The sequence below is a fragment of the Eumetopias jubatus genome, unplaced genomic scaffold (genome assembly GCF_037043125.1).
Source record: "Eumetopias jubatus isolate StellerSeaLion01/CBP00866 unplaced genomic scaffold, mEumJub1_p1.0 scaffold_3, whole genome shotgun sequence".
NCBI classification, from domain to species: Eukaryota; Metazoa; Chordata; class Mammalia; order Carnivora; family Otariidae; genus Eumetopias; species Eumetopias jubatus.
The window spans coordinates 39,673,828-39,698,545 of NW_028274809.1; the positions used below are offsets into that span (position 1 = coordinate 39,673,828).

The window sequence follows — 24,718 nt, forward strand, 5'->3', positions numbered from 1 at the left end:
TCTCTGACATTATGGCATCAGTATAGGAGCTTGGGTTGACTTAATAAATTCAAGTCTGGACTGTGACCCTGGGGAGAAACTTCTCTGATCCTGCCCCTTCTCCCAGTCTCTAGTGGGGGACCTTCTTGACTTTCCAGGACAATCATATATTACAGGTACTTTACCAGGTTAGAATACATTCTAATATTTACATTTCAAGGCTTTAAAAATTATTCAAATGAATTTACTGTCATTTTCTTACATCATTCAACCAAGAATAAGAAAATCTTCATGAACAGGTGACTGGCCATTTTCAAGTTGATTTTTTTTTCCCTTTTGGTCTAACCAAAATAACATTTTATGGAAGTAAGACTGACATTTCTTTTTTTTGTTTAAAGATTTTATTTATTTGACAGAGACACAGCGAGAGAGGGAACACAAGCAGGGGGAGTGGGAGAGGGAGAAGCAGCCTTCCTGCCGAGCAGGGAGCCCGATGCGGGGCTCAATCCCAGGACCCTGGGATCATGACTTGAGCCGAAGGCAGACGCTTGACGACTGAGCCACCCAGGCGCCCCAATACTGACATTTCTAAAACCATCACCACTGCTTTTATTGTGCTTTATATATACTATTAATTTTGCTAGACCTTGTTATGCACATCTGTCTTTTAATTCTTAAAGCAATCCTGTGAGGTAAATAGCGGCATCTCCATTTTATAGAGAGGGACACTAAAGCATGGAGAGGTCAAGTGGCTTCTTAGAGGCCACACAGCTAAGTGGTTAAAATACTCTTTGTTAGGTTAATTTATTGTAATACTCCATGTTTTGTTCATTGGGTGTGATTCTTAGATACTTGGGGAGTGATAGCGGAGTACAGCACTTAGCACTGGTTAAAGATGTGCTGGACCATGGCTGGCGGGACTACAGCACCTGGGCCTGCGATCGTATCTCAAGGGCCCAGGGTGTGTAGGGCCTTCGTAGGCTACACTGAGGACTTGGAATTCAATGGGATAATGTGGTAGGGTTTTAGGCAACAAAGTGACGTCATCTGATCTGTAGTTTATACAGCTCATCCTAACTGCAGTGGGGAGAATTTATTTGAGTGGTGCAAAATGGAAGCAGGGCATTAGTTAGGGAGCTGCTGCTTAAAAGGCCAGGAAGAGCAAGGTTGGGAAGGACCAGAGTGGCAGTGGTGTGGATGCTAGAAGAATCCATTTTAGGTGGGACTCACCCTCTCCACATCAACATGACCTTTTCGATCCTTTGAGATCTTCCTAGCTCCTCACCATTCTTCTTCCCACATTGCACAACGTGATTATCCTCTGGCCCCTGCATAGGACTGCTCAGTGCATTGTCTTCACCTGCTATCTCCACTTCTTCCAGAAACAGTAGTATCTGGCTCTGTTTTGTTTTCTGATGCTTCTACCCGCCAGTGTTGATGAGCTGTGGATGTTCATAGGCAGCCTGAGACCCACTCTAGCGCTGCTGCCATAATTCAAGGCCTCGTCCGAAGGGGCCTTCGGTGCCAACTGCCTTAGAGAGAAAGAGCTCAGCGAGTCACAGACACTGTTTCCAGAAGCTGCAGATGAATTGCACTGTAGGAGAAATGCATTCCAAACAAACATTCCCACAGAATTCTTTAAAAAAAACTTTTAAATGGGAATTAGAGGTTAATGGTTTTTTTCCCCCTCTGAACTTTATGCATAGCCAAATTAATTAAAATATAATTATTCAAAGATCTGGAGGAAACAAGACAAGTTCATCTGTCCATAGTTTTCTTTTGGGCTCTGGATTTTAGGAGTTGCTGCTTGAAGCCAGGTCTTTTCATCTCATGTTTCCTCATGTTAAAAGTGTTCTTAATTTTTTTCTTCTCCCTATCTCAACAATCAAAGACCCTACAGAATTTTCCATTTATTACCATGACTGCTTCCAACATGAACTAGCTGACTTGTGATCTGAGTATTTATAAGATTCTTAATCAGTAAGAATTTTGTTGGCTACATATGTTTAGACCTTTGAGGGATGCTGCGTAATTAAATTTTAATATGCTTCATGTTAACATTTCCTGTAAAAATAATAGTGATTCTTCTTTAAAAATGCCTTGTCAAATAACATCTTTACTATTTTTGTACACAGGGGTATGGGGGATCAAAACTTAGCTCTTTATCTCTTGGTCAAGGCCAAGGGCCCATAGCTATGAAGATGATAGAAAAAGCTATCAAGGAAGGAACATGGGTTGTTCTTCAGAACTGTCACCTTGCCACCTCTTGGATGCCAACCCTCGAGAAAGTTTGCGAGGTAAAAAATCAAGTTTATTTTTATTAGATTGTATTCCCCCTTCAAAATTACTGATATACGTGCCATTCAAATCCATGCCCTCCTCTGGTTTGGAGGGCTACAGGCTAGTGGCTTGGCTGGATTATAGGAGAGATGGGTTCACATGGGGGACTGGGGGGCCAGAGGAAATCACACAGTCAGCCCTTGCCCAGTCCCTCTCAACGGGGACAAGGGCTTATGCAGTGAATTGGAAATCTCTCTCATCCACAAGAACAGCCTCAAAGATGGGAGTAAACCACAGTGCAGACAGAAACCAATACACCTTTTACAGCAGAGGACCAAAGACAACAAAGGAGGCTTTTCAGGGTAAAATTCATGTAGCCACTCTAAACCAAAAGGTTTCAGGATTTAACTTTGCTTTAACTCACTTCTCACCTACTTAGACAGTGAGCCTGCCACAGAAGACTAGTCTGAGACCAAAGGAATACTCCTCCGCCTGTTCTTGCAGTGGGTTATGGCACTTCCCCATTTTGGTGGGCAGAAATCCCAAGAAAACCCCACGTAGCTCAACTGAGGAAACAGAAGACCTGGCACTTGATTTCAACAGAGAGAAAATACATTTGATGTAATTACCCATGACTCTAAACCCTTCCTAACTCAGAGTCCCTTTTGTTACTAATTCACCAAGCTAATGATATAACTTGCACTATCCAGACGTACAATTGAAACTTTAAGGAGCAGGTTGTATTTTCCTTTGTGCCACTTGTCGCCATTTTGTCTGCATCTCCCATTAGAATATAAGTGCCATGAGAACAGTGACTTTGTCTGTTTTTTATTCTCTGCTTTATCTCCAGCACTTTGAATTATGGCTGGCCCAGAGAGACAATCCATAACTATTTCCTGAATTAGTGAATGAATATTGCTTCTCTGTTTAAAACTTTTCCTTTGCATGCAAGACAGTTTAAACCCTCATCATGGCTGACAACACACTTCCTGTTGACCTTTGCTACCATCTTCTAGGACTTCTTTGCTCTAGCCATTTGAGCTTCTTTCACTTTCATTGATACAGCACACTTTTTCAAGAATATAGGCCATCATGGGGCGCCTGGGTGGCTCAGTCGATTAAGTGTCTGACTCTTGGTTTTGGCTCAGGTCATGATCTCAGGGTCTTGAGATCGAGCCCCATGTTGTGCTCCACGCTCAGCAGGGAGTTTGCTTGAGATGCTCTCTCCCTCTTCCTCTGCCCCTCCCCCTGCTCGCTCTCTCTCCCTCTCTCACAAATAAATAAATCTTAAAAAAAAAAGAATATAGGCCATCATAATGTTATATCTGTCTGAAAAATGATTCTATTATTTGCCTTACAAACATCTTCTCATCCTTCAGGTGTTACATTAGAGGTTTTATATTTGTGCCTATTTCCTCATGGCTTCTCCAACTCTAGGCCTTTCTCATGACCTGTTGAACTGTGTCATAGATACCCATCAGAGAGTCATATAGGAGAGAAGAGCTGTCCCTAATGGATGACACACTTAGCCCGAAATTCCCATGAGTCATGCTGTTTCAGTCACTGGGCATAGGGCAGCTGATAGGAGAGAAAAGAGAAGGTAGGCACCTCTGTATCCTTCCTAACTGACCTTGTCTCTTCACCACGTGTTTCTTCAAAAACTGTTTTACTGATAAAGAATTTAAATTTATTTATTTATTTTTTTAAAGATTTTTATTCATTTATTCATGAGAGACAGAGAGAGAGAGAGAGGCAGAGGGAGAAGCAGGCTCCCAAAGAGCAGGGAGCCCGATGCGGGACTCAATCCCAGGACTCTGGGATCACGACCTGAGCCGAAGGCAGACGATTAACCATCTGAGCCACTCAGGCACCCAAGAATTGAAATTAAAAAAAAAAAAAAAAAACATGAGATACTACTGACATGAACAACTGGGGGAAGTAGCAATAGGGAGTGGGACTGACCAGGAAGAGGGGAAAGGGCCTGTGATAATCATTCCTCACCTATACAGCCTTCAAGACAGTGCTAAGTGAGTGTTCTGTTATCCTCCCTACTGCAGACCTGAATATCCCCTTAAGAAAATGTAGCTAATAGTGATATGTTTTAATGCTTCACCTTTCAAAACGCTCTCTTTTTCTTCTTTTCATCTCTGCTTGGTTTAATATTGACTTATGTTGCTCATTCTCACAACCTGGCTACAGTAAGAAGAATGGATTATTCTTGATCTGGCTCTCGGGCAGAGAATTATAGCTATAAGTATTTCAGCAACATCAGTTAAGATATGAGATTTTTTTGGAATGTCTTAGTCTCTACTGTGGCCAACTCTAAATTATGTAATACCTTTGTGAACTTTCTAGTCCTATGATTTAAATTTTTCGAGAAGCACAGCAACACTCTGGGCCTTCTCAATGAAGAATGTTGTTTCAGGGACAGAATCTGATTTTAAGACTTGTGCCTTAAATTGCAGCAGTGGGTTCTATTTTGTAACAGTGCCTCCTCCCACTTCCAACCCATCCCATGCACATACGATCTGGAGATTTCCCTTGGATTTTATGTACCCATTCACGTATGATTTCCTTTTTTGCAGGAGTTAAGCCCAGAATCCACACATCCAGATTTCCGCCTTTGGCTGACAAGTTACCCATCACCAAACTTCCCCGTGTCTGTCCTGCAGAATGGCGTGAAAATGACCAATGAAGCACCGAAAGGTTTACGAGCTAATATCATTCGATCATACCTCATGGACCCGATCTCTGACCCTGAGTTCTTTGGCAGCTGCAAAAAGCCGGTTAGTAATGGCTAAGTCTCGTTACCTCAGCCCTGGGAAGCATTTCAAGTGGCCCCTGGTGATCACAGATGTGTGTGGCTGAGTAAAACTACAAATTAAATAGGCCTCCTGCCCCGCAGTGCCGTTGGTTTTGATTACTGATTATTGACTGTGCTGAAGTCAATTGTATTAATATTTTATTTTAATTTTACCACCAGCCTCATTTCTGCTCCGCTGAGATCTTCTGGGGTGTCATTAATAATGTAGCTTTCTATTTAGAAAGTCAGCTGTAAGCCATTCCCAGTACAAATCTGCAAGGTTGGAGAATCTTGTTTCAGGATATTAACTGAGCCTTTTGCTATTTGGAGCCATATCTTTAAATTAAAACATAAAAATATTTCCTCCATATAACTATAATGAGAGCCAAAATGATTTTACTCCTTGATTGATGGGACTCATAAGGGTCTTTTTTAGCGTCCCCAGGCAAGCAGGGAAACCACCCACTGCTTTCATGATTAGAATTCTGTGTGTGAATGTCTGTGACCTAAATTGTTTCACAGAGTTTGACCATAATTAAAAATGGAAGAGTTCCTTTTTAAGAGGGGTTATGAACCTTGGTTAAGTTTTTGCCATTAAACAGCTCACACTTTTGATATCGGGATATGTTTTAAGTACACATCAAAAGGAAACATTAAAAATAAAGAAGTACTTTGACTAAACAAAAGTCTTAGGTACTAAAAGAAAGCAAGCACCTATGTTTAAAACTAAGTCAAACTTTATCCTATGCTTCTAAGACCTGCTGTATGAGTAGCTTTTGCATTGATTAGGCCCATAGAGAGCAGGTTACTCCCAGGTAGGTGGTGAGGGCATGTCTGCATGTGATAGGCTGGACAGAAGCCCTTTTGCAAAATTTTACTCCCTTTCTTCTTGATCCAAAGGTCTCTCCAGTGGAAGTCACACATATTGGAAGTCTAGGCATTTATGAAACACAATCCAAACCAAAAGCCCAATCTCCTCAAATGCCAAAAGAGTATGTCATCATTTTTGTTTTAACTTCGTATTGGGAAATAATTTTAAAATTACAGAAAAGTGGCAAGTATAAAACTAGTATGAAGAACAGCCCTATGCCCTCTACCCATATTCACCTCCTGTTAATACCCTGGTACTATTATTAGTTTAGTGGATTTGTCAAGGACATGCTCTCTAATTTACTGTGTTCCAAATTTGTCCATTGATTCAATCATTTCTTTTAGAGCACCTTCCCTGCTCACTAAATGTTGGTCTAGGGTTAGAATGACATTGAGTTGCCATGTCTCTTTGCCTCCTTTAATCTGGAACATTGCCTCCCCTTTCTTTGGCTTTGAGGATACTGACCTTTCTGAAGAATTCATCTCCTCTTGTTTTGTTTAATAGGACATTTCATTTGGGGCTTGTCTGATATTTCCTCATGATTAGATTCAAGTTACTCATTTTTAGCCAAAATATGACATTAGTGAAATTGTGTCCTCAGACTATCACATCGGGAGGTACATGATATCCATTTATCCCTCACCGCTGATAGGAATTTTGATCACCCAGAGAAAGTGATGTCTGAGTTCTTCAGTGGGTAGTAACTGCTTTGTGCCTTGCAACTAACCATCAGTCTCTGGGGAGACATTTTCAGGCCATGCCAATATTCTGTTTCTCATCAAACTTTACTCCTGGCCCAGCTTTAGTGGTTGTCGATGTATCTTGCCTGAGGCAGTTATTTCCTATGATAATTCTAACTGGAGTACTTCCTCCATATTTGACATCTGCCACTCTGCTCTCTGCAACAGCCCTCCAGTCTCCCTCTTTATTTATGTGTTGTTGGTATGGACTCATGAATTCCTTGTTTTTTTCCCCCAGTGCTTTACAGTTCATCACCATCCTTAAGTCTTTTGCTCAAATTGTTCTGGATTGTTTCAGTGGAGCACCTTCAAGCTGGCCCCTCTGTACTAGGTCCCATCATTTATTATTATTATTGTTGTTGTTGTTATTACTTAACCTTCTTACCTTTTTGGCATAAGATGCTGCAGACTTCTCTGTCATCCAACCCTGGAACCAGCCATTTTTCTGTGGAATCCTGGTTCTAGAGACCTAGATCTGGGTGCTAGATGAGCTCAGTGCTACTGCCTTGTTTTTGGTTCTTGGTCCTTTCAGGGGAGAAACCTTGGAAATATATGCATGTACTCTCACACATATACACATACATACAAATATATATACACACATATATATGTGCATAACTACATGCACACATATATACCCATTCTCCTATTTCAGAGGTGATGAGTTTGTAACAGTATATCCAACTTCTGTCCATCCACCCAGGGTTATTTCTTACTTTCCCTCATTCCATATGTGCAAGTCACTTCTACACTGAGCATCTGGCTCCCACATCATCAGCACATTTTCCAATTTGCTTGGTTCTGTAATCTATCTAAAATAGTTCTAGGGGTGCCTGGGTGGCTCAGTCGGTTAAGTGTCCCTTTCTTGATTTCAGCTCAGGTCTCCATCTCAGGGTTCTGAGTTCAAGCTCCACGCTGGATGTGGAGCCTACTGAAAAATAAAATGAAATAAAATAAAATAAAATAAAATAGTTCCCAAATCCACACAGCACATATCACTTTGCTTTTTCCCACCTCTCTGGTTAAATTGATGCTACTTTGTGCTTGTCTCCACTCCCCCTTTCAGTTTATTCCACAGGGGACACTTCCACCTGCCCTTGGATAAAACTCTGGGCAGTATCATGGCTTTTCTGGTTACTGTCAGATAATGAAATGACCTATGGTCATTTTAACTTGCAAAGCCAACCTTGACTCAGAAATCAGAAAGTGCAATGCAGTGTGTTAATCAATACATACTTAACTTTTCCTTAAAATGTAGGCTTTGCAGGAGGGAAGAATGAAGGGGGGGAAATCAGAGGGGGAGACGAACCATGAGAGACGATGGACTCTGAGAAACAAACTGAGGGTTCTAGAGGGGACGGGGTGGGGGGATGGGTTAGCCTGGTGATGGGTATTAAAGAGGGCACGTACTGCATGGAGCACTGGGTATTACACGCAAACAATGCATCATGGAACACTACATCAAAAACTAATGATGTAATGTATGGTGATTAACATAACAATAAAAATTTTTTAAAAATGTAGGCTTTGACTCTCCAAAAACTCACCTAGGACCCATATAAATAGGTCAGTGGGCTTCAAGCTGTTAGGGGAATAGGATAGAGTTGGCATCCTTCTTTCTGTGGCGCCCCTGGCAGACAATGGCCACTGAGCCTGACCACTCAATTTGCAGTATGTGCAGACACAAAGCAGGGTGGAGCGGACATTCTGGGCCCAGGCTGCTATTGCTTGGAGCTCTCTGGACTTGGCGGGGGTTTAAAGCTGAATTTTTCTCTTGTGAGTCCTTTCATGGGTTCTCCCTGGGCTCCCCTTCCAGACTCCTCTGACCGTAACTCCATCACCCTTGGCATGTCTCTCCTTCAGCTGACTGCTCCTGACCCCCCTCAGCTGTTGGTTCTTATCATTCACTTCATACAGGCTCTTACTGTTGGGATTTCCTTACCCGGTGATACGAGCGCTCTTGACCAAGAAATGTTTCAAATGACCCCTGGCTAACTTTCTTTTTTTTTTTTTTCTTAGAGAGAGAGGAAAAGGAGAGAGGGAGAGAGAGAGAGAATCTTAAGCAGGTTCCCTGTCCAACAAGGAGCCCGACACAGGGCTCCATCTCACAACCCTGATGATCATGACGTGAACAGAAATTAAGAGTCAGACACTTAACCAAAATGAACCACTTGGGTGCTCCCCCTGGCTGACATTCTTAATCCAGCTCCCCATCTGCTCCTTGGGATCCACACTGGCTTGGCCCACCATTGGAAGTGGGGCTCTGATTTCCCTCTCCCAGTCCACTACCTTGCAGCCTTACACTGCTCTACTCTTTCGAGCATAAGGTTTGTACTTTTCCAGTCTACACTAGCTGCAGGAAACAGGCATCAACTCTCTGATCGACCCCATCAATTTCCTTCTCTCTAGCTTGGACTGAGAAGATAGACCCCGTGCTCCTTTCTCCCTTGGGGTTGGGGCAAGAGGGCTTCTAGCACAGCTGCTGTTCTTTCCAAGGAAATGTTCACAAATCCTCTCTCAAGCTCTATTTTGACCATTTTATAGCATTCTTGTGGAGGGTGCCTCATACTTTCTGATTTCTGATTCAACGCTGGCTTTTGCATTCAAAGTAAGTATAAGACTTATTCCCTAGGAATAACTGGAAAAGTCTTGAGGCTGCCCAAAGTTTCAATCCAAAAGTTCTTCTTTACAGAGCTGCTTAATTGGTTTGAATGGTCTCCTTTGAAATTTCTCCATGGTGGTCTCGGACCACACATTGGAATTCATTCTCCTTGCCTCACTATGCTTCAGGTGGAACGTCCAAAATCCTATAAGGTAACACTAAATAGACAAGCTTACTATGCTCCCTAAAAACCTCGTGTTCACAGCTATGTGTGCCAACTGAACATGTAGGCGAACAGGCATATTTTTGCCTAAATATCCTGTAGAAATAGTGAATTCTGTTTTGGCATACTTTGGGATGGATATATCTATAAACAAAAAGAGTTACTTTCATTTTAAAAAATGGTAAGTATAATGCAGTGGTAGGGGGGAAATGACGTGGTGCCATTTCTTCTCATTACAGGAGGAATTCAAGAAATTACTTTATGGTCTCTGCTTCTTTCATGCTTTGGTGCAAGAGAGACGGAAATTTGGACCCCTGGGGTGGAATATTCCTTATGAGTTCAATGAGACTGACCTAAGAATCAGCGTACAGCAACTCCACATGTTCCTGAACCAGTATGAGGTATCATAAAAATCACAGCAAGGACATTCCCTATTTTGCTCTTTATCACATTGTGAGTGTTTGTATCATGAGCAGGGACTTCTGATTAATTTCTACAGTTATAAAATAAATAGAATAATTCCCAACAGCTTATTAAGTAATACTTTGTTATAACAGGATATCATAACTGCTATCATAGGTAGTTAGGACATTGGTTTGTCTGTTAGGAACCTGTATCTTATCACTTATTTTTGACATGTAAACACCTGTGGGAATCTGAGAACGGAGCGTATTGTATTTATTTTGAAAAGGATTTGAGAAGACCATAAATCAACCACGCTCCAAAATGAAAAATACGGACTGATTTCTTTCTGTTCTAGAGCATGATTTTATTTTTAGGAAAATGTCATTGTGCTCTTATTCCAGAATTTGGATTTGAGCCATTGGTCAGGAGAAAACAAACTCTTTAGACCACTGATGTTCACCTGAGGTATGGATTCTGGGAAGAAGCCAAACAGCCTAATGTTGTCACATCAACCACATTTAAGCACCTACAATTCTCTCTTTCTTTCTCTTTCTCTCTCTCTCTCTCTCCCTCTCTCTCTCTCTCTCTCTCTCTCACACACACACACACAGAGATACACACACACACACACACACACATCTTTTTCTTTTTTTGCCACTTGTCTATCAGTTGGATTTTTAAGATATTTGCAACTTTGAAGAACTGCTTATTAAACCAATCCAAGTGTCCTGCAAGGGTATGGAACTTTTTGAAAGTGAATCCCTCCTAATTTTGTTAGAATTTCGTCCAAAAAGTTCACTCATGTGTGGAATTTAAGAAACAAAACAGATGAACATAGGGGAAGGGGGGAAAAAGAGAGGGAGGCAAATCATAAGAGACTTTTAATGATAGAGAACAAACAGGGTTGAGGGAGGGAAGGTGGGTGGGGGTTGGGCTAAATGGTGATGGGTACTAAGGAGGGCGCTTGTTGGGATGAGCACTGGGTGTTGTATGTAAGTGATGAATCACTAAATTCTACTCCTAAAACCAATATTACACTATATGTTAACTAACTAGAATTCAAAAGAAAAATAAAGAGAAAAAATAAAATGAATAGGAAATAGAAGTAGTCAATAAATTATGATAGAATGATTGTTTGCTATTAGGAAAAAAACAAGTTAGATTATTTATACTGTGTAATTCCTGTTGGATTAAAGGAAATAGGAAAAGTTAAACTGTAAAAGAAGAAAACAATAGTAGATAGATATAATCTGCTTGGCAGATGGGCAATGGCTTTGTTTTTCTTGTTTTGGTAGGGGTGTGTGTGTGCGTGTGTGTGCATGTGTGCATGTGTGTTTAAGGCCTATCCCTCCCTCTCACCCTACTTTCACCCCAAAGCAACCAATTTCACAGCTTAGGACACATCTGTCCAGAGGTTTTCATATATGCATGTAAGTCATACATACATAAGCACAATATACACACAAGTTTTTTTCTGAAAAACATAATCATATTCTCACATTTTCAGCTTGCTTTTTTCATTCTGCATATATTGTGGACAACTTCCAAAGTAGATAGAGATCTTTGTTTCATGGCTGCTTACACAGCATTCCCCCTATGTTGACCGTTAGGATTTTATTTCTTTTTTATTTTTTACTAATAAGCAATGCTAAAATGAATGCTGTTGTTTACACCCTTGCATACAAGTTGCCGACTTCGAGCTCTGCTTCCACGTACACACTCTCTCTCCGTCCGTGTCTCAACCTTCATCACAAAGGGCCCAGCAACAAGCTGCCACGATTTCTGCGACCCCAAGCAGTGTTCCCCGGACCCCTGGGAGAATGCACTCCCCAGTGTGATTGGTCCTGGTTGTGATCAAGCTGCTGAGAGAAACATCTTACCCATCAGTTCTGGGAAAGGTGGGCGGGTTTAACCCTTTTTCCATAAATCAAACTCTTCCCCCTCTCCATCTTTTCTTTCCTCTACATCTGGAAGCCCTCCCAGGGGCCAGCTGGTTCACCTTTGTTCTACCTCATTTACTACCTATTTACTATGCAAATGAGTTTTCTTGCTTTGTTTCATTTTCATGAGGTCAGCAAGGCAAGTCCAGGCAGTGCATGCGTCTGACCAAACTCCAGTCACGTCCGACGTTGGAAGAACATAAACATGCTGGATTTCATCCTGATTCTGTTTGTTTCTCCACAAGGTCTTGGTCACTGACACAAGTTCTCCTAAATTCTTGCCTTCCATTCCAGTTCTAACAAATAACCAGTTTCATCGTTCCCAGCCCCTAATTCAATAAATTTCCCCTCTTTAACAACTATCACCTACTCTTCCTTAGTGTGATTATTTCTGTTGAAGAGATTCCTTAACGTGGGATCCCAGGGATGGGGGATATACACTCTTAACTTTGCACAGAGAATGGCAAGAAGGGCTTGAAAGAATTCTAAAGTCACAGATTGCTATATTTTAAAATATTGCTTTATTACCATAAACAAACATTGTAAAAATAAAAGACAATTGAAAACCGAGGAGATAGCCAAAATATATCTGACAATCTGATTTAGTAACTGTAGAAAGAGTTTTTAATAACAATAAAGAAGATAATCATACAAATGAGGAAAACATAGAAGAACATAGTAGGTAATTTAACAAAATAAATACAAGTGGTGAATAAACATTTTTAAAATGTCAATATCAAAAATAAACTTAAGGTATGTAAACAGACAGTATGGTGACTAGAGTTAATACCATATTGCATATTTGAAAGTGGCTAAGAATAGATCTTAAAAGTTCTCATCACAAGAAAAAATGTGTAATTACATGTAATGACATGTTAAATAGATTTATTGTGATCATTTCACAATATATACAAATATCAAATCATTGTTATATGCTTGAAACTAATGTTATATGTCAATTTTATCTCAATAAAAAATACACTTAAAAATTAAAAACAGGTGCACTTGGCTGGCTAAGCATGTAGAGCATGCGTCTTTGCATCGGGGGTTGTAAATTCAAGCCCCATGTTGTGTATAGAGATTACTAAAAATAAAAAAAAATTTAAAAATATTTTTTAAAAATTTAAAAATGTACCTGGAGTTAACAGTGTTATTGTTTAACTGTCAATTTTTTCTCCTAAATGATAACACTCAGTTTTGTTGAGAGCAGTGAGAAATAGAGAATTCTATTTGGATATGTAAGTATTTATGCTGATGATAAAACAAATTGCAGTATGAACAATCAATAGTTTTGTACTCATAAACATTTAAAAATTCCTCATACCAGAGAATATAATAAAAAAGTAAACTAAAAGGAAAAAATATTTCCACAAATTTGATTAAAAAGGATAATTTATAAAACAGCTTATACAAATAAAGCCATTAAAACTTTAATTGAAAAAAATGGGTAGAAGGCTAGTTCACAGAACAAATGTTATTAAACATGAAAAAAATTATGAACTACACTGATATTCTAGGAATGCAAATTAACACAATATTAATTATCTTTGGTCAAACAAATTAGCAAAAATTTTAAAACTGATTCCTACAATTACTACAGCCTTTCAGAAAAACAATTTGGTGGGCTGCCTGGGTGTCTGTCAGTTAAGTGTCCGACTCGATCTCAGCTCAGGTCTTGATCTCAGAGTGTGAGTTTAAGCCCTGCGTTGGGCTCCATGCTGGGCATGGAGCCTACTTCAAAAAAAAAAGAGAATGAAAGAAAAGTAGCTTGGCGACATTAATCAATTGCTTTTTATAAACTCTTTACTTTTGGCATAGTAGTTTCCTTTTCAGGAATCTAGACTAAAAAATCATTAGAAATGTTAAGAAATGTATATTTAATGAAACAATTTAACACAGCAGAAAATTAGGAGTAACTGAATTATTCAATATTGGAAGATAGTTATTAAAATTTTTTTTCTTTTCAAATTTTTAAATTCTAGTTAACATATAGTGTAATATTGGTTTCAGGAGTAGAATATAGTGATTCATCACTTACATACGCTCATCACAAGTGCCCTCCTAATACCCATCCCCCAACTAGCCCATCCCCCGCCAACTGCCCTCCATCAACCTTCAGTTTGTTCTCTATAGTTAAAGAGTCTCTTATAGGTTTGCTTTCCTCTCTCTGTTTTTTCCCCCTTCCCCCATGTTCATCTGTTTTGTTTCTTAAATTATTAAAATGTTTTAAAAGAGTATTTTATGAAATGGTAAAAGGTATAATATGAGCTTTGGTGAAAAGTTATATGCAAAATTGCCTCTATAATGATTCCACTTGTCAACATACAGAGGGATATAAAAAGGTGATGCAAGGAACTAACACTGATTATCTCTGAATTACATTGGATTTGTTTTGAATGTCAGTGAGCGATGCCACGTTTTCAAGGATGGGATTCTGGTCTCATTCTGTGTCTAGCACATGGTAGGTGGTCCATCAGTGTGGGTTGAATAGTGAGTGAGTGCCAAGTTAATAGATGAATTCTGTTCTCTGCATTGACTGAATGGAAATGACAAATCACACAAGGAGAAAAAGACTATGGGGGAAATTGTGACCATTAGCAGAAACGTATGTAAGGGGAAATTGTACTTAAGGCAAATTTTTGTAAGCAGTTTAATAATAGGAGCAAACAGGAAACACAGCTCTGCATGATGTACTACTGATAACTCTTAGCTGGAGGAGTGACTTGAAGTCTGGATTCCAGGAGCTGCCTTACGAAGCTCTGCGGTACATGACAGGTGAATGCAATTACGGAGGCAGGGTGACCGACGACTGGGATCGGCGCACGCTGCGCAGCATTCTGAACAAATTCTTCAACACAGAATTAGTCCAAAACACAAGCTATAAATTCGACTCAAGCGGCATCTATTTTGTTCCTCCTTCTGGTGATGTAAGTATGCCCTTCAAGAAAACGAAAAGCAGTAAAACCTGAAATTCCTCTGATAAAATGGTGATTTTTTTTTCCCCCAGAGGGCTTGTTTTTGGTTAACCATTGTGTGTGCTTTTTTCAGCCTTCTTGGAACAGAATCAGCCTCATGCATAGATGTAGTTAGTGGTTTGCTGTTTGCTGTAATGTGAGGACTATCAGAAAGGCCCCTCACCTGGGAAGAGCTTCCTTAGTGAGCTGAAATTCTGTTGTCATGAATTTATTCCTTTGGTAGAAAGTCATTGTACCCAATTAAAATGGAAACACACATGAGAAGTGTTACAAAATAATGTTAACAATCATAGTTAATATCTAGATCATGCTTACTTATTTACAAAGCAGTACAGTTCATTATCTCACTAGAGCTTCAAATTAACATGAGTATCATTATTCTGTCCTTTTTAGCAACGAGAAAGCAGGTTCACTAAAGTTGAATGACTTGCCCAAGACCACACGGGTAGAAAGGGGGAGAGAGTTATAGAACCATCTCCTGCCAAGAGTCCATTTCCCTCTGCCTACTTTTTCCAGGCCTGCCTAGTAGAAGATGTGGCATCTGCCTTCAGATGATCACACAGTAGACTTCCAGAAACTGCCAGGACAATTGAATTGGTTCTCATTTTATTCCTAAAAGTCAATTGGGCATGTATTGAAAGTTAAACTATGACCACGTGCATCAGAGGCACATACCATAACTGCATCATCCATTAAGATTAATGCTAGCTGAGAGCAGATGTCAGTGGGGATGAGGAGAAAATCAGTCCCACAGCCAAGGTCACTAAATGAGTGGAGGAGGTCAACATGTGGAGCCATGGGTATCAGGATTTCCAGTGATGAACTGTCAAGTGAGAATACAGCAAGATGAAGTCGGGTATATGTAACATGACCCATTTCGAGAAACCATCAGTGAACAATCCCCTACCCCCACTCACCATATATGTATATGAGTGTTGGTATGATTGTGTAAGCATGAAGAAATGTTTGTAATTTTGACAGAAGTCCATGTAAAGAAAGTACAAAATGTATGTGCATATGTATAAAAATAAATGTTAATGGTGATTATCTCAGGGTAATAAAAAATTTGGGTGATGTTTACTTTTCTGAATTACGTGGATTTATCACGAGCAAACAGAAAAATCAGAGTAAAGAGAAAAAAATTGCAATAAATGAAGAACAATCATCAGTGAATGTGGTGCAGAAAAATTTCGCCAGCTAAATGAGATGGCTGGCATATTCCTCTCTCCATTTTCAAATCCATTCCAATTGAATGGAACATTTTATTTTTTCTTCCTAAATGTTTCTTTTTTTTTTTTTTTTTTAACTTTGGCCCAGGTTGAAAGAAAAGGAAAGCATTCAGTGTCCAATTTCACAGGCTCATCCACTCAATAACTTGAGTATTGAAAATTATCACTTCTCAGAGGGAAAGTTCTACAGTATAATTGATTTCTAACCTCCTGACTCTTTATTATTCATCTTGGCAGCACAAAAGCTACATCGAATACACAAAGACTCTGCCCCTGAACCCTGCACCAGAAATCTTTGGGATGAATGCCAATGCAGATATCACTAAAGATCAGTCGGAAACTCAACTGCTGTTTGATAACATTCTTCTCACACAGGTATGTGCTTGGTGCAGGAACTGGCTTCTGAGGCTGGAATGGATGCTGCCCAAGCAGCATGGGCCATCTGTTCAAGTACAGAATCATTTTAAGGAAAAGACAAAAATTCCCATATACCTTAAATATGAATTTAAACATTAAGTACATGAACATATGGTTTTGGTTGGCTTTTTTTTTTTTTCATCAGTCTTTTGATTTGGAAAGAATCTTTGAGTATCATTCATCTGTTAGGAGTTCCATTTTGCCTTTCTTACAGAAACCATGTCTAAGTGCATTATATCTTTTTTTTCTTCCAAGTTATTTCAATTCAGATTAGGTAACATATAGTGTAGTATTGATTTTAGGAGTAGAATTTAGTGATTCATCACTCACATGTAACACCCAGTGCTCATCACAAGTGCCTTCCTTGATACCCATCCCCCATCTAGCCCATCCCCCCCCCCATTGCCTCCAGCAACCCTTAGTTTGTTCTCTATAGTTAAGCGTCTCTTATGGTTTGCCTCCTTGTCTGTTTTTATCTTATTTTCCTTCCCTTCCCCTAAGTTCATCCATATTGTTTCATAGATTCCACATATGAGTGAAATCATACGGTATTTGTCTTTCTCTGACCGACTTATTTCACTTAGCATAATACCCTCTAGCTCCAACCACAATGTAGCAAATGGCAAGATTTCATTCTTTTTTTTTTTTTTAAAGTTTTATTTATTTATTCATGAGAGTCAGAGAGAGAGAGAGGCAGAGGCAGAGGGAGAAGCAGGCTCCCCTCCTAGCAGGGAGCCTGATGCGGGACTCGATCCCAAGACCCTGTGATCATGACCTGAGCCGAAGGCAGATGCTTAACCATCTGAGCCACCCAGGCACCCTCAAGATTTCATTCTTTTTGATGGTTGAGTAATATTCCAGTGTGTGTATGTGTGTGTGTGTGTGCGCGTGCACGTGTGCACATATATATATGTATATATTTATAAACATCTTCTTTATCCACTCATCACTCAATAGATATTTGGACTCTTTCCATAATTTGCTGTTGTTGATAATGCTTCTATAAACATCAGGGTGCATGTTCCCCCTTTGAATCTGTACTTTTCTATACTTTAGGTAGATACCTCTTAGTGCAGTTGCTGGGTCATAGGGTAGCTCTATTTTTAATTTTTTGAGGAACCTCCATACTGTTTTCCACAGTGGATGCACGAGCTTGCATTCCCACCAACAGTGCAAGAGGGTTCCCCTTTTTCCACATCCTCGCCAACATTTGTTGTTTCCTTTGTTGTTAATTTTAGCCATTTTGATAGGTGTGAGGTAGTATCTCATCCTGGTTTTGATTTGTATTTCCCTGATGATGAGTGATGTTGAACATCTTTTCATGTGTCTGTTAGCAATTTGTATGTCTTCTTTGGAAAAATGTCTGTTCATGTCTTCTGCCTGTTTCTTAACTGGATTATTTGGGTTTTGGGTATTGAGTTTGATAAGTTCTTCATAGATTCTGGATCCTACTCTTTATCAGATATGTCAAGATTTGCAAATATTTTCTCCCATTCCATAGGCTGCCTTTTAGTTTTGTTTATTGTTTCCTTCACTGTGCAGGAGCTTTTTATCTTGATGAAGTCCCAATAGTTCATTTTTGTTTTTGTTTCCCTTGCCTCAGGTGACATGTCTAGTGAGAAGTTGTTAAGGCCAAGGTCAAAGAGGTTGCTGCCTGTGTTTTTTAGGATTTTGATGGTTTCCTGTCTCACATTTAGGTCTTTCATCCATTTTTAATTTATTTTTGTGTATGGTGTAACAAAGTGGCCCAATTTCCTTCTTCCGCATGTCATTGTCCATTTTTCCCCAACACCATTTGTTGAAAAATTGTTTTTTCCATTGGATATTCTTTCCTGCTTTGTCAAAGATTAGTTGACCATATAGCTGTGGGTCCATTTCTGGGTTCCCTATTGTGCTACACTGATCCATGTGTCTGTTTTTGTGCCAGTACCATACTGTCTTGATGATTACAGCTTTGTAATAGAGCTTGAAGTCTGGAATTGTGATGCCTGACAGTTTGCTTTTCTTTTCAACATTACTTTGACTATTCAGGATCTTTTCTGGTTACATACAAATTTTAGAATTGTTCTAGCTCTGTGAAAAATGCTGGTGGCATTTTGATAGGGATTGCATTGAATGTATAGATTGCTTTGTGTAGTATAGACATTTAACAATATTTGTTCTTCCAATCCATGAGCATGGAATGTTTTTCCATTTCTTTGTGTCACCTTCAATTTCTTTCATAAGTTTCTATAGTTTTCAGAGTACAAGTCTTTTACCTTTTTGGTTAGGTTTATTCCTAGCTATCTTATGGTTTTTGGTGCAATTGTAAATGGGATCAATTCCTTGGCTTCTCTTTCTGCTGCTTCATTATTGCTTCATTATAGAAATGCACCGTATTTCTATATGTTGATTTTATATCCTGCAACTTTGCTGAATTCATGTATCACTTCTAGCGAAGTTTTGGTGCAGTCTTTTGGGTTTTCTACATAGAGTATGATGTCATGTGCAAATACTGAAAGTTTGGCTTCTTCCTTGCTGATTTTTTTTCTTTTTGTTGCCTGATTTCTGAGGCTAAGACTTCCAGTACTATGCTGAACAACAGTGGTGGAAGTCGATATCTCTGTCATGTTCCTGACCTTAGAGGAAATGCTTTCAGTTTTTCCCCATTGAAGATGATAATTAACTATGGGTCTTTTGTATATGGCCTTTATGATGTTGAGCTTTGTTCCTTCTATCCCTACTTTCTTGAAGGTTTTTTCAAAGAAGGAGGCCGTATTTTGTCAAATGCTTTTTCTGCATCTGTTGAGAGGATTATATGGTTCTTATCTTTTCTTTTATTGATGTGGTGATTCATGTTGATTGATTTGTGAATACTGAACAACCCTGCCGCCCAGGAATAAATCCCACTTGATTGTGGTGAACAATTGTTTTAGCCTGCAGTTGGATTCAATTTGCTAGTATCTTGTTGAGAATTTTTGCATCCATGTTCATCAGGGATATTGGTTTGCAATTCTCCCTTAAAAAAAAAAAAAAGATTTATTTGAGAGAGAGTGGAAATAGGATGGGAGGGACAGAAGGAGAGACTCTCAAGCAGAGTCCATGCTGAGTGCAGAGACCAACGCACAGCTCGATTTCACAACCCCGAGATGATGACTTGAGCCAAAATCAAAAGTCAGACGCTTAACCACCTGAACCGCCCAGGTGCCCCTCGAATTCTCTTTTTCAGTGGATTTAGTGGTCCCTGTCTGGTTTTGGAATCAAGATAATTCTGGCCTCATAGAATAAGTTTGGAGGTGTTCCCTCCATTTCTATTTTTTGGAACAGTTTGAGAAGAATAGTTGTTAACTGTTCTTTAAATGTTTGATAGAATTCCCCTAGGAAGCCATCCACCATGGACTCTTGTTTCTTGGGAGATATTTGATTACTAATTCAATTTCTTTGCTGGTTATTGGTCTGTTGAAATTTCCTATTTCTTTCTGCTTCAGTTTTGGTAGTTTATATTTTTCTAGGAATTTTTCTATTTCTTCCAGATTGCCCAATTTGTTGGCATATAATTGCTCATAATATTCTCTTATAAGTGTTTGTATTTCTGCAGTGTTGGTTGTGATCTCTCCTTTCTCATTTGTGATTATTTGGGTCCTTTCTGTTTTCTTTTTGATAAGTCTGGCTAGGGGTTTATCAATTTTGTTAATTCTTTCAAAGAACCAGCTCCTAGTTTTGCTGGTCTGTTCTGCTATTCTTTTTAAAATTTCTATACCATTTATTTCTGCTCTAATCTTTATTATTTCCATTATTCTGCTGGTTTTAGGCTTTATTTGCTATTCTTTTTCTAGCTCCTTTAGGTGTAAGGTTAGGTTGTGTATTTGAGATTTTTCTTGCTTCTTGAAGTAGGACTGTATTGTTATATACTTCCCTCCTGGACTGCTTTGCTGCATCCCAGATGTTTTTTCTACTGTGTTTTCATTTTCCTTTGCTTCCATGTATTTTTTTTTTTATTGCTTCTTTAATTTCCTAGCTGACCCGTTCATTGTTTAGTAAGATACTTCTTTAACCTCCAGGTATTTATGGTCTTTCCAAATTTTTTCTTGTGGTTGGCTTCAAATTTCATAATGTTGTGGTCTGAAAATATGCATGGTGTGATCTCAGTCTTTTTGTACTGGTTGAGGCCTGACTTTTGACCCAGTATGTGATCTATTCTGGAGAATGTTCTCTGTGCATTTGAAAAGAATGTGTATTCTGCTGCTTTAGGATGAAATGTTCTGACTGTATCTGCTAAGTCCATCTGGTCCAGTGTGTCATTGAAAGCCCTTGTTTCCTTGTTGATCTTCTGCTTAGATGATCTGTCCATTGCTGTGAGGGGAGTGGTAAAGTTCCCTACTATTACTGTACTATCAATGAGTTTCTTTATGTTTGTTATTGATTTAGATATTTGTGTGATCCCAAGTTGGGGACATAAATATTTACAATTGCTCGATTTTCTTGTTCGATAGACCCCTTTATTATGATATAGTGCTCTTCCTCATCTCTTTTTAGAGTCTTTGGTTTAAAATTTAGTTTGTCTGATGTAAGTATGGCTACTCCAGCTTTCTTCTGATGACCATTAGCATGGTAAATGGTCCTCCACACCCTCACTTTCCATCTGCAGGTGTCTTTGGGTCTAAAATGAGTCTCTTGTAAGCAGCATATAATGGGTCTTGTTTTCTTAGTCATTCTTATACCCTATGTCTTTTGATTGGAGCATTGAGTCCATTTACATTCAGAGTAATTATTGATAGATATGATTTAATGCCATTGTATTACCTGTAAAGTTGCTGTTCCTGTAGACTGTCTCTGTTTCCTTTCTAGTCTTTGTTGCTTTTGGTCTCTTTCCCACTCAGAGGGGCCCCTTTAATATTTCTTGCAGGCCTGGTTTACTCTTCATGAACTCCTTTGGTTTTTGCCTGTTTGAGAAATTCTTTATCTTTCCTTCTATTCTGAATGACAGCCTTGCTGGATAAAGTATTCTTGACTGCATATTTTTCCCCTTAGCACGTTGAGTATTTCATACCATCCTCTTCTGGCCTGCTAAGTTACTGTGGCCAGGTCTGCTGCTAACCTTAGGTGTCTACTCTTGTAGGTTAAGGACATTTTTTCCCTAGCTACTTTTAGAAGTCTCTCTTTATCTTCGTATTTTGCAAGTTTCACTATGATATGTCCTGGTTGTTGACCTGTTTCTGTTGATTTTGAGGGGAGTTCTCTGTGCCTCTTGGACTTGAACGCCTGTTTCTTTCCCCAGATTAGGAAGGTTCTCAGCCATAATTTGTTCAAATAAACCTTCTGCCCCCTTTTCCTGCTCTTTTTCTTCAGGGACTCCTATGTAATTGCTGAGTCCCCTAAGTCTATATTCATGATTTAATAGGTTTTTTTCCTTTTTTCAGCTTCATTATTTTCCATAATTTCACCTTCTGTATCACCTATTTCTTCCTCTGCTTCTTCCATCCTCACTGTGATTATATACAGTCAGTTTTGCATCTCAGTCATAGCATTTTTTTTATTTCAGCCTGACTAGTTTTTAGGTCTTTTGTCTCTGCAGCCAGGGTTTCTCTGATGTCTTCTATGCTTCTTTCAAGTCCAGCCAGTGTTCTTATGACTGTTGTTCTAAAGTGTTGTTCAGATACATTGCTTATATTTGTTTGAGCAAATCCCTGGTATGTGATTTCTTGATCTTTTTAAAATTTTTTTATTGTTATGTTAATCACCATACATTACATCATTAGTTTTGGATGTAGTGTTCCATGTTTCATTGTTTGTGCATAACACCCAGTACTCCACGCAGAACGTGCCCTCTTTAATACCCATCACCAGGCTAACCCATCCCCCCACCCCCCTCCCCTCCAGAACCCTCAGTTTGTTTTTCAGAGTCCATTGTCTCTCACGGTTCGTCTCCCCCTCTGATTTCCACCCCTTCATTCTTCCCTTCCTACTATCTTCTTCTTCTTCCTTTTTTCTTAACATATATTACATTATTTGTTTCAGAGGTACAGATCTGTGATTCAACAGTCTTGCACAATTCACAGCACTTGCCATAGCACAAACCCTCCCCAATGTCTATCACCCAGCCACCCCATCCCTCCCACTCCCCCACCACTCCAGCAACCCTCAGTTTGTTTCCTGAGATTAAGAATTCCTCATATCAGTGAGGTCATATGATACATGTCTTTCTCTGATTGACTTATTTCACTCAGCATAACACCCTCCAGTTTCATCCACATCGTTGCAAATGGCAAGATCTCATTCCTTTTGATGGCTGCATAATACTCCATTGTATATATATTCCACATCTTCTTTATCCATTCATCTGTCGATGGACATCTTGGCTCTTTCCACAGTTTGGCTATTGTGGACATTGCTGCTATAAACATTGGGGTGCACATACCCCTTCGGATCTCTACATTTGTATCTTTGTGGTAAATACCCAGTAGTGCAATTGCTGGATTGTATGGTAGCTCTATTTTCAACTGTTTGAGGAACCTCCATACTGTTTTTCAGAGGGGTTGCACCAACTTACATTCCCACCAACAGTGTAGGAGAGTTCTCCTTTCTCCGCATCCCCGCCAACATCTGTCGTTTCCTGACTTGTTAATTTTAGCCATTCTGACTGGTGTGAGGTGGTATCTCATTGAGGTTTTGATTTGGATTTCCCTGATGCCAAGCGATGTTGAGCACTTTTTCATGTGTCTGTTGGCCATTTGGATGTCTTCTTTGTTAAAATGTCTGTTCATGTCTTCTGCCCATTTCTTGATTGGATTATTTGTTCTTTGGGTGTTGAGTTTGATAAGTTCTTTATAGATTTTGGATACTAGCCCTTTATCTGATGTGTCATTTGCAAATATTTTCTCCCATTCTGTCGGTTGTCTTTTGGTTTTGTGATTGTTTCTTTTGCTATGCAAAAGCTTTTTATCTTGATGAAATCCCAATAGTTCATTTTTGCCTTTGCTTCCCTTGCCTTTGGCGATGTTTCTAGGAAGAAGTTGCTGTGGCTAAGGTCAAAGAGGTTGCTGCCGGTGTTCTCCTTTAGGATTTTGATGGATTCCTGTCTCACATTTAGGTCTTTCAACCATTTGGAGTCCATTTTTGTGTGTGGTGTAAGGATATGGTCCAGTTTCATTCTTCTGCATGTGGCTGTCCAATTTTGCCAACACCATTTGTTGAAGAGACTGTCTTTTTTCCACTGGACATTCTTTCCTGCTTTGTCAAAGATTAGTTGACCGTAGAGTTGAGGGTCCATTTCTGGGCTGTCTATTCTGTTCCATTGATCGATGTGTCTGTTTTTGTGCCAGTACCATACTGTCTTGATGATGACAGCTTTGTAATAGAGCTGGAAGTCCAGAATTGTGATGCCGCCAGCTTTGCTTTTCTTTTTCAACATTCCTCTGGCTATTCGGGGTCTATTCTGGTTCCATACAAATTTTAGGATTATTTGTTCCATTTCTTTGAAAAAAGTGGATGGTATTTTGATAGGGATTGCACTGAATGTGTAGATTGCTCTAGGTAGCATTGACATCTTCACAATGTTGGTTCTTCCAATCCATGAGCATGGAACGTTTTTCCATTTCTTTGTGTCTTCCTCAATTTTTTTCATGAGTATTTTATAGTTTTCTGAGTACAGATCCTTTGCCTCTTTGGTTAGATTTATTCCTAGGTATCTTATGGTTTTGGGTGCAATTGTAAATGGGATCAACTCCTTAATTTGTCTCTCTTCTGTCTTGTTGTTGGTGTATAGGAATGCCACTGATTTCTGTGCATTGATTTTATATCCTGCCACTTGACTGAATTCCTGTATGAGTTGTAGCAGTTTTGGGGTGGAGTCTTTTGAGTTTTCCACATAAAGTATCATATCATCTGCAAAGAGTGAGAGTTTGACTTCCTCTTTGCCAATTTGTATGCCTTTGATTTCTTTTTGTTGTCTGATTGCTGTGGCTAGGACTTCTAATACTATGTTGAATAGCAGTGGTGAGAGTGGACATCCCTGCCGCGTTCATGACCTTAGGGGGAAAGCTCTCAGCTTTTCCCCATTGAGAATGATATTTGCTGTAGGTTTTTCATAGATGGCTTTTATGTTATTGAGGTATGTACCCTCCATCCCTATACTCTGAAGAGTTTTGATCAAGAAAGGGTGCTGTACTTTGCCAAATGCTTTTTCTGCATCTATTGAGAGTATCATATGATTCTTGTTCTTTCTTTTGTTAATATATTGTATCACATTGATTGATTTGCAGATGTTGAACCAACC

At 39.4% G+C, this 24,718-nt stretch overlaps 1 protein-coding gene across 2 annotated transcripts in view; it reads left to right on the forward strand.

Moving 5' to 3' along the window:
- The window catches only part of DNAH7 (dynein axonemal heavy chain 7), a 249,121-nt gene that overhangs the window by 202,539 nt on the left and 21,864 nt on the right, over positions 1–24,718 (forward strand). For both annotated transcript variants that reach the window (XM_088022077.1, XM_028121645.2), the window contains exons 54-58: positions 2,115–2,276; positions 4,845–5,045; positions 9,738–9,899; positions 14,585–14,770; positions 16,285–16,422. In XM_088022077.1, coding sequence (XP_087878203.1) covers positions 2,115–2,276; positions 4,845–5,045; positions 9,738–9,899; positions 14,585–14,770; positions 16,285–16,422 — 849 coding nt within the window. The remainder of the gene's footprint in view (positions 1–2,114; positions 2,277–4,844; positions 5,046–9,737; positions 9,900–14,584; positions 14,771–16,284; positions 16,423–24,718) is intronic.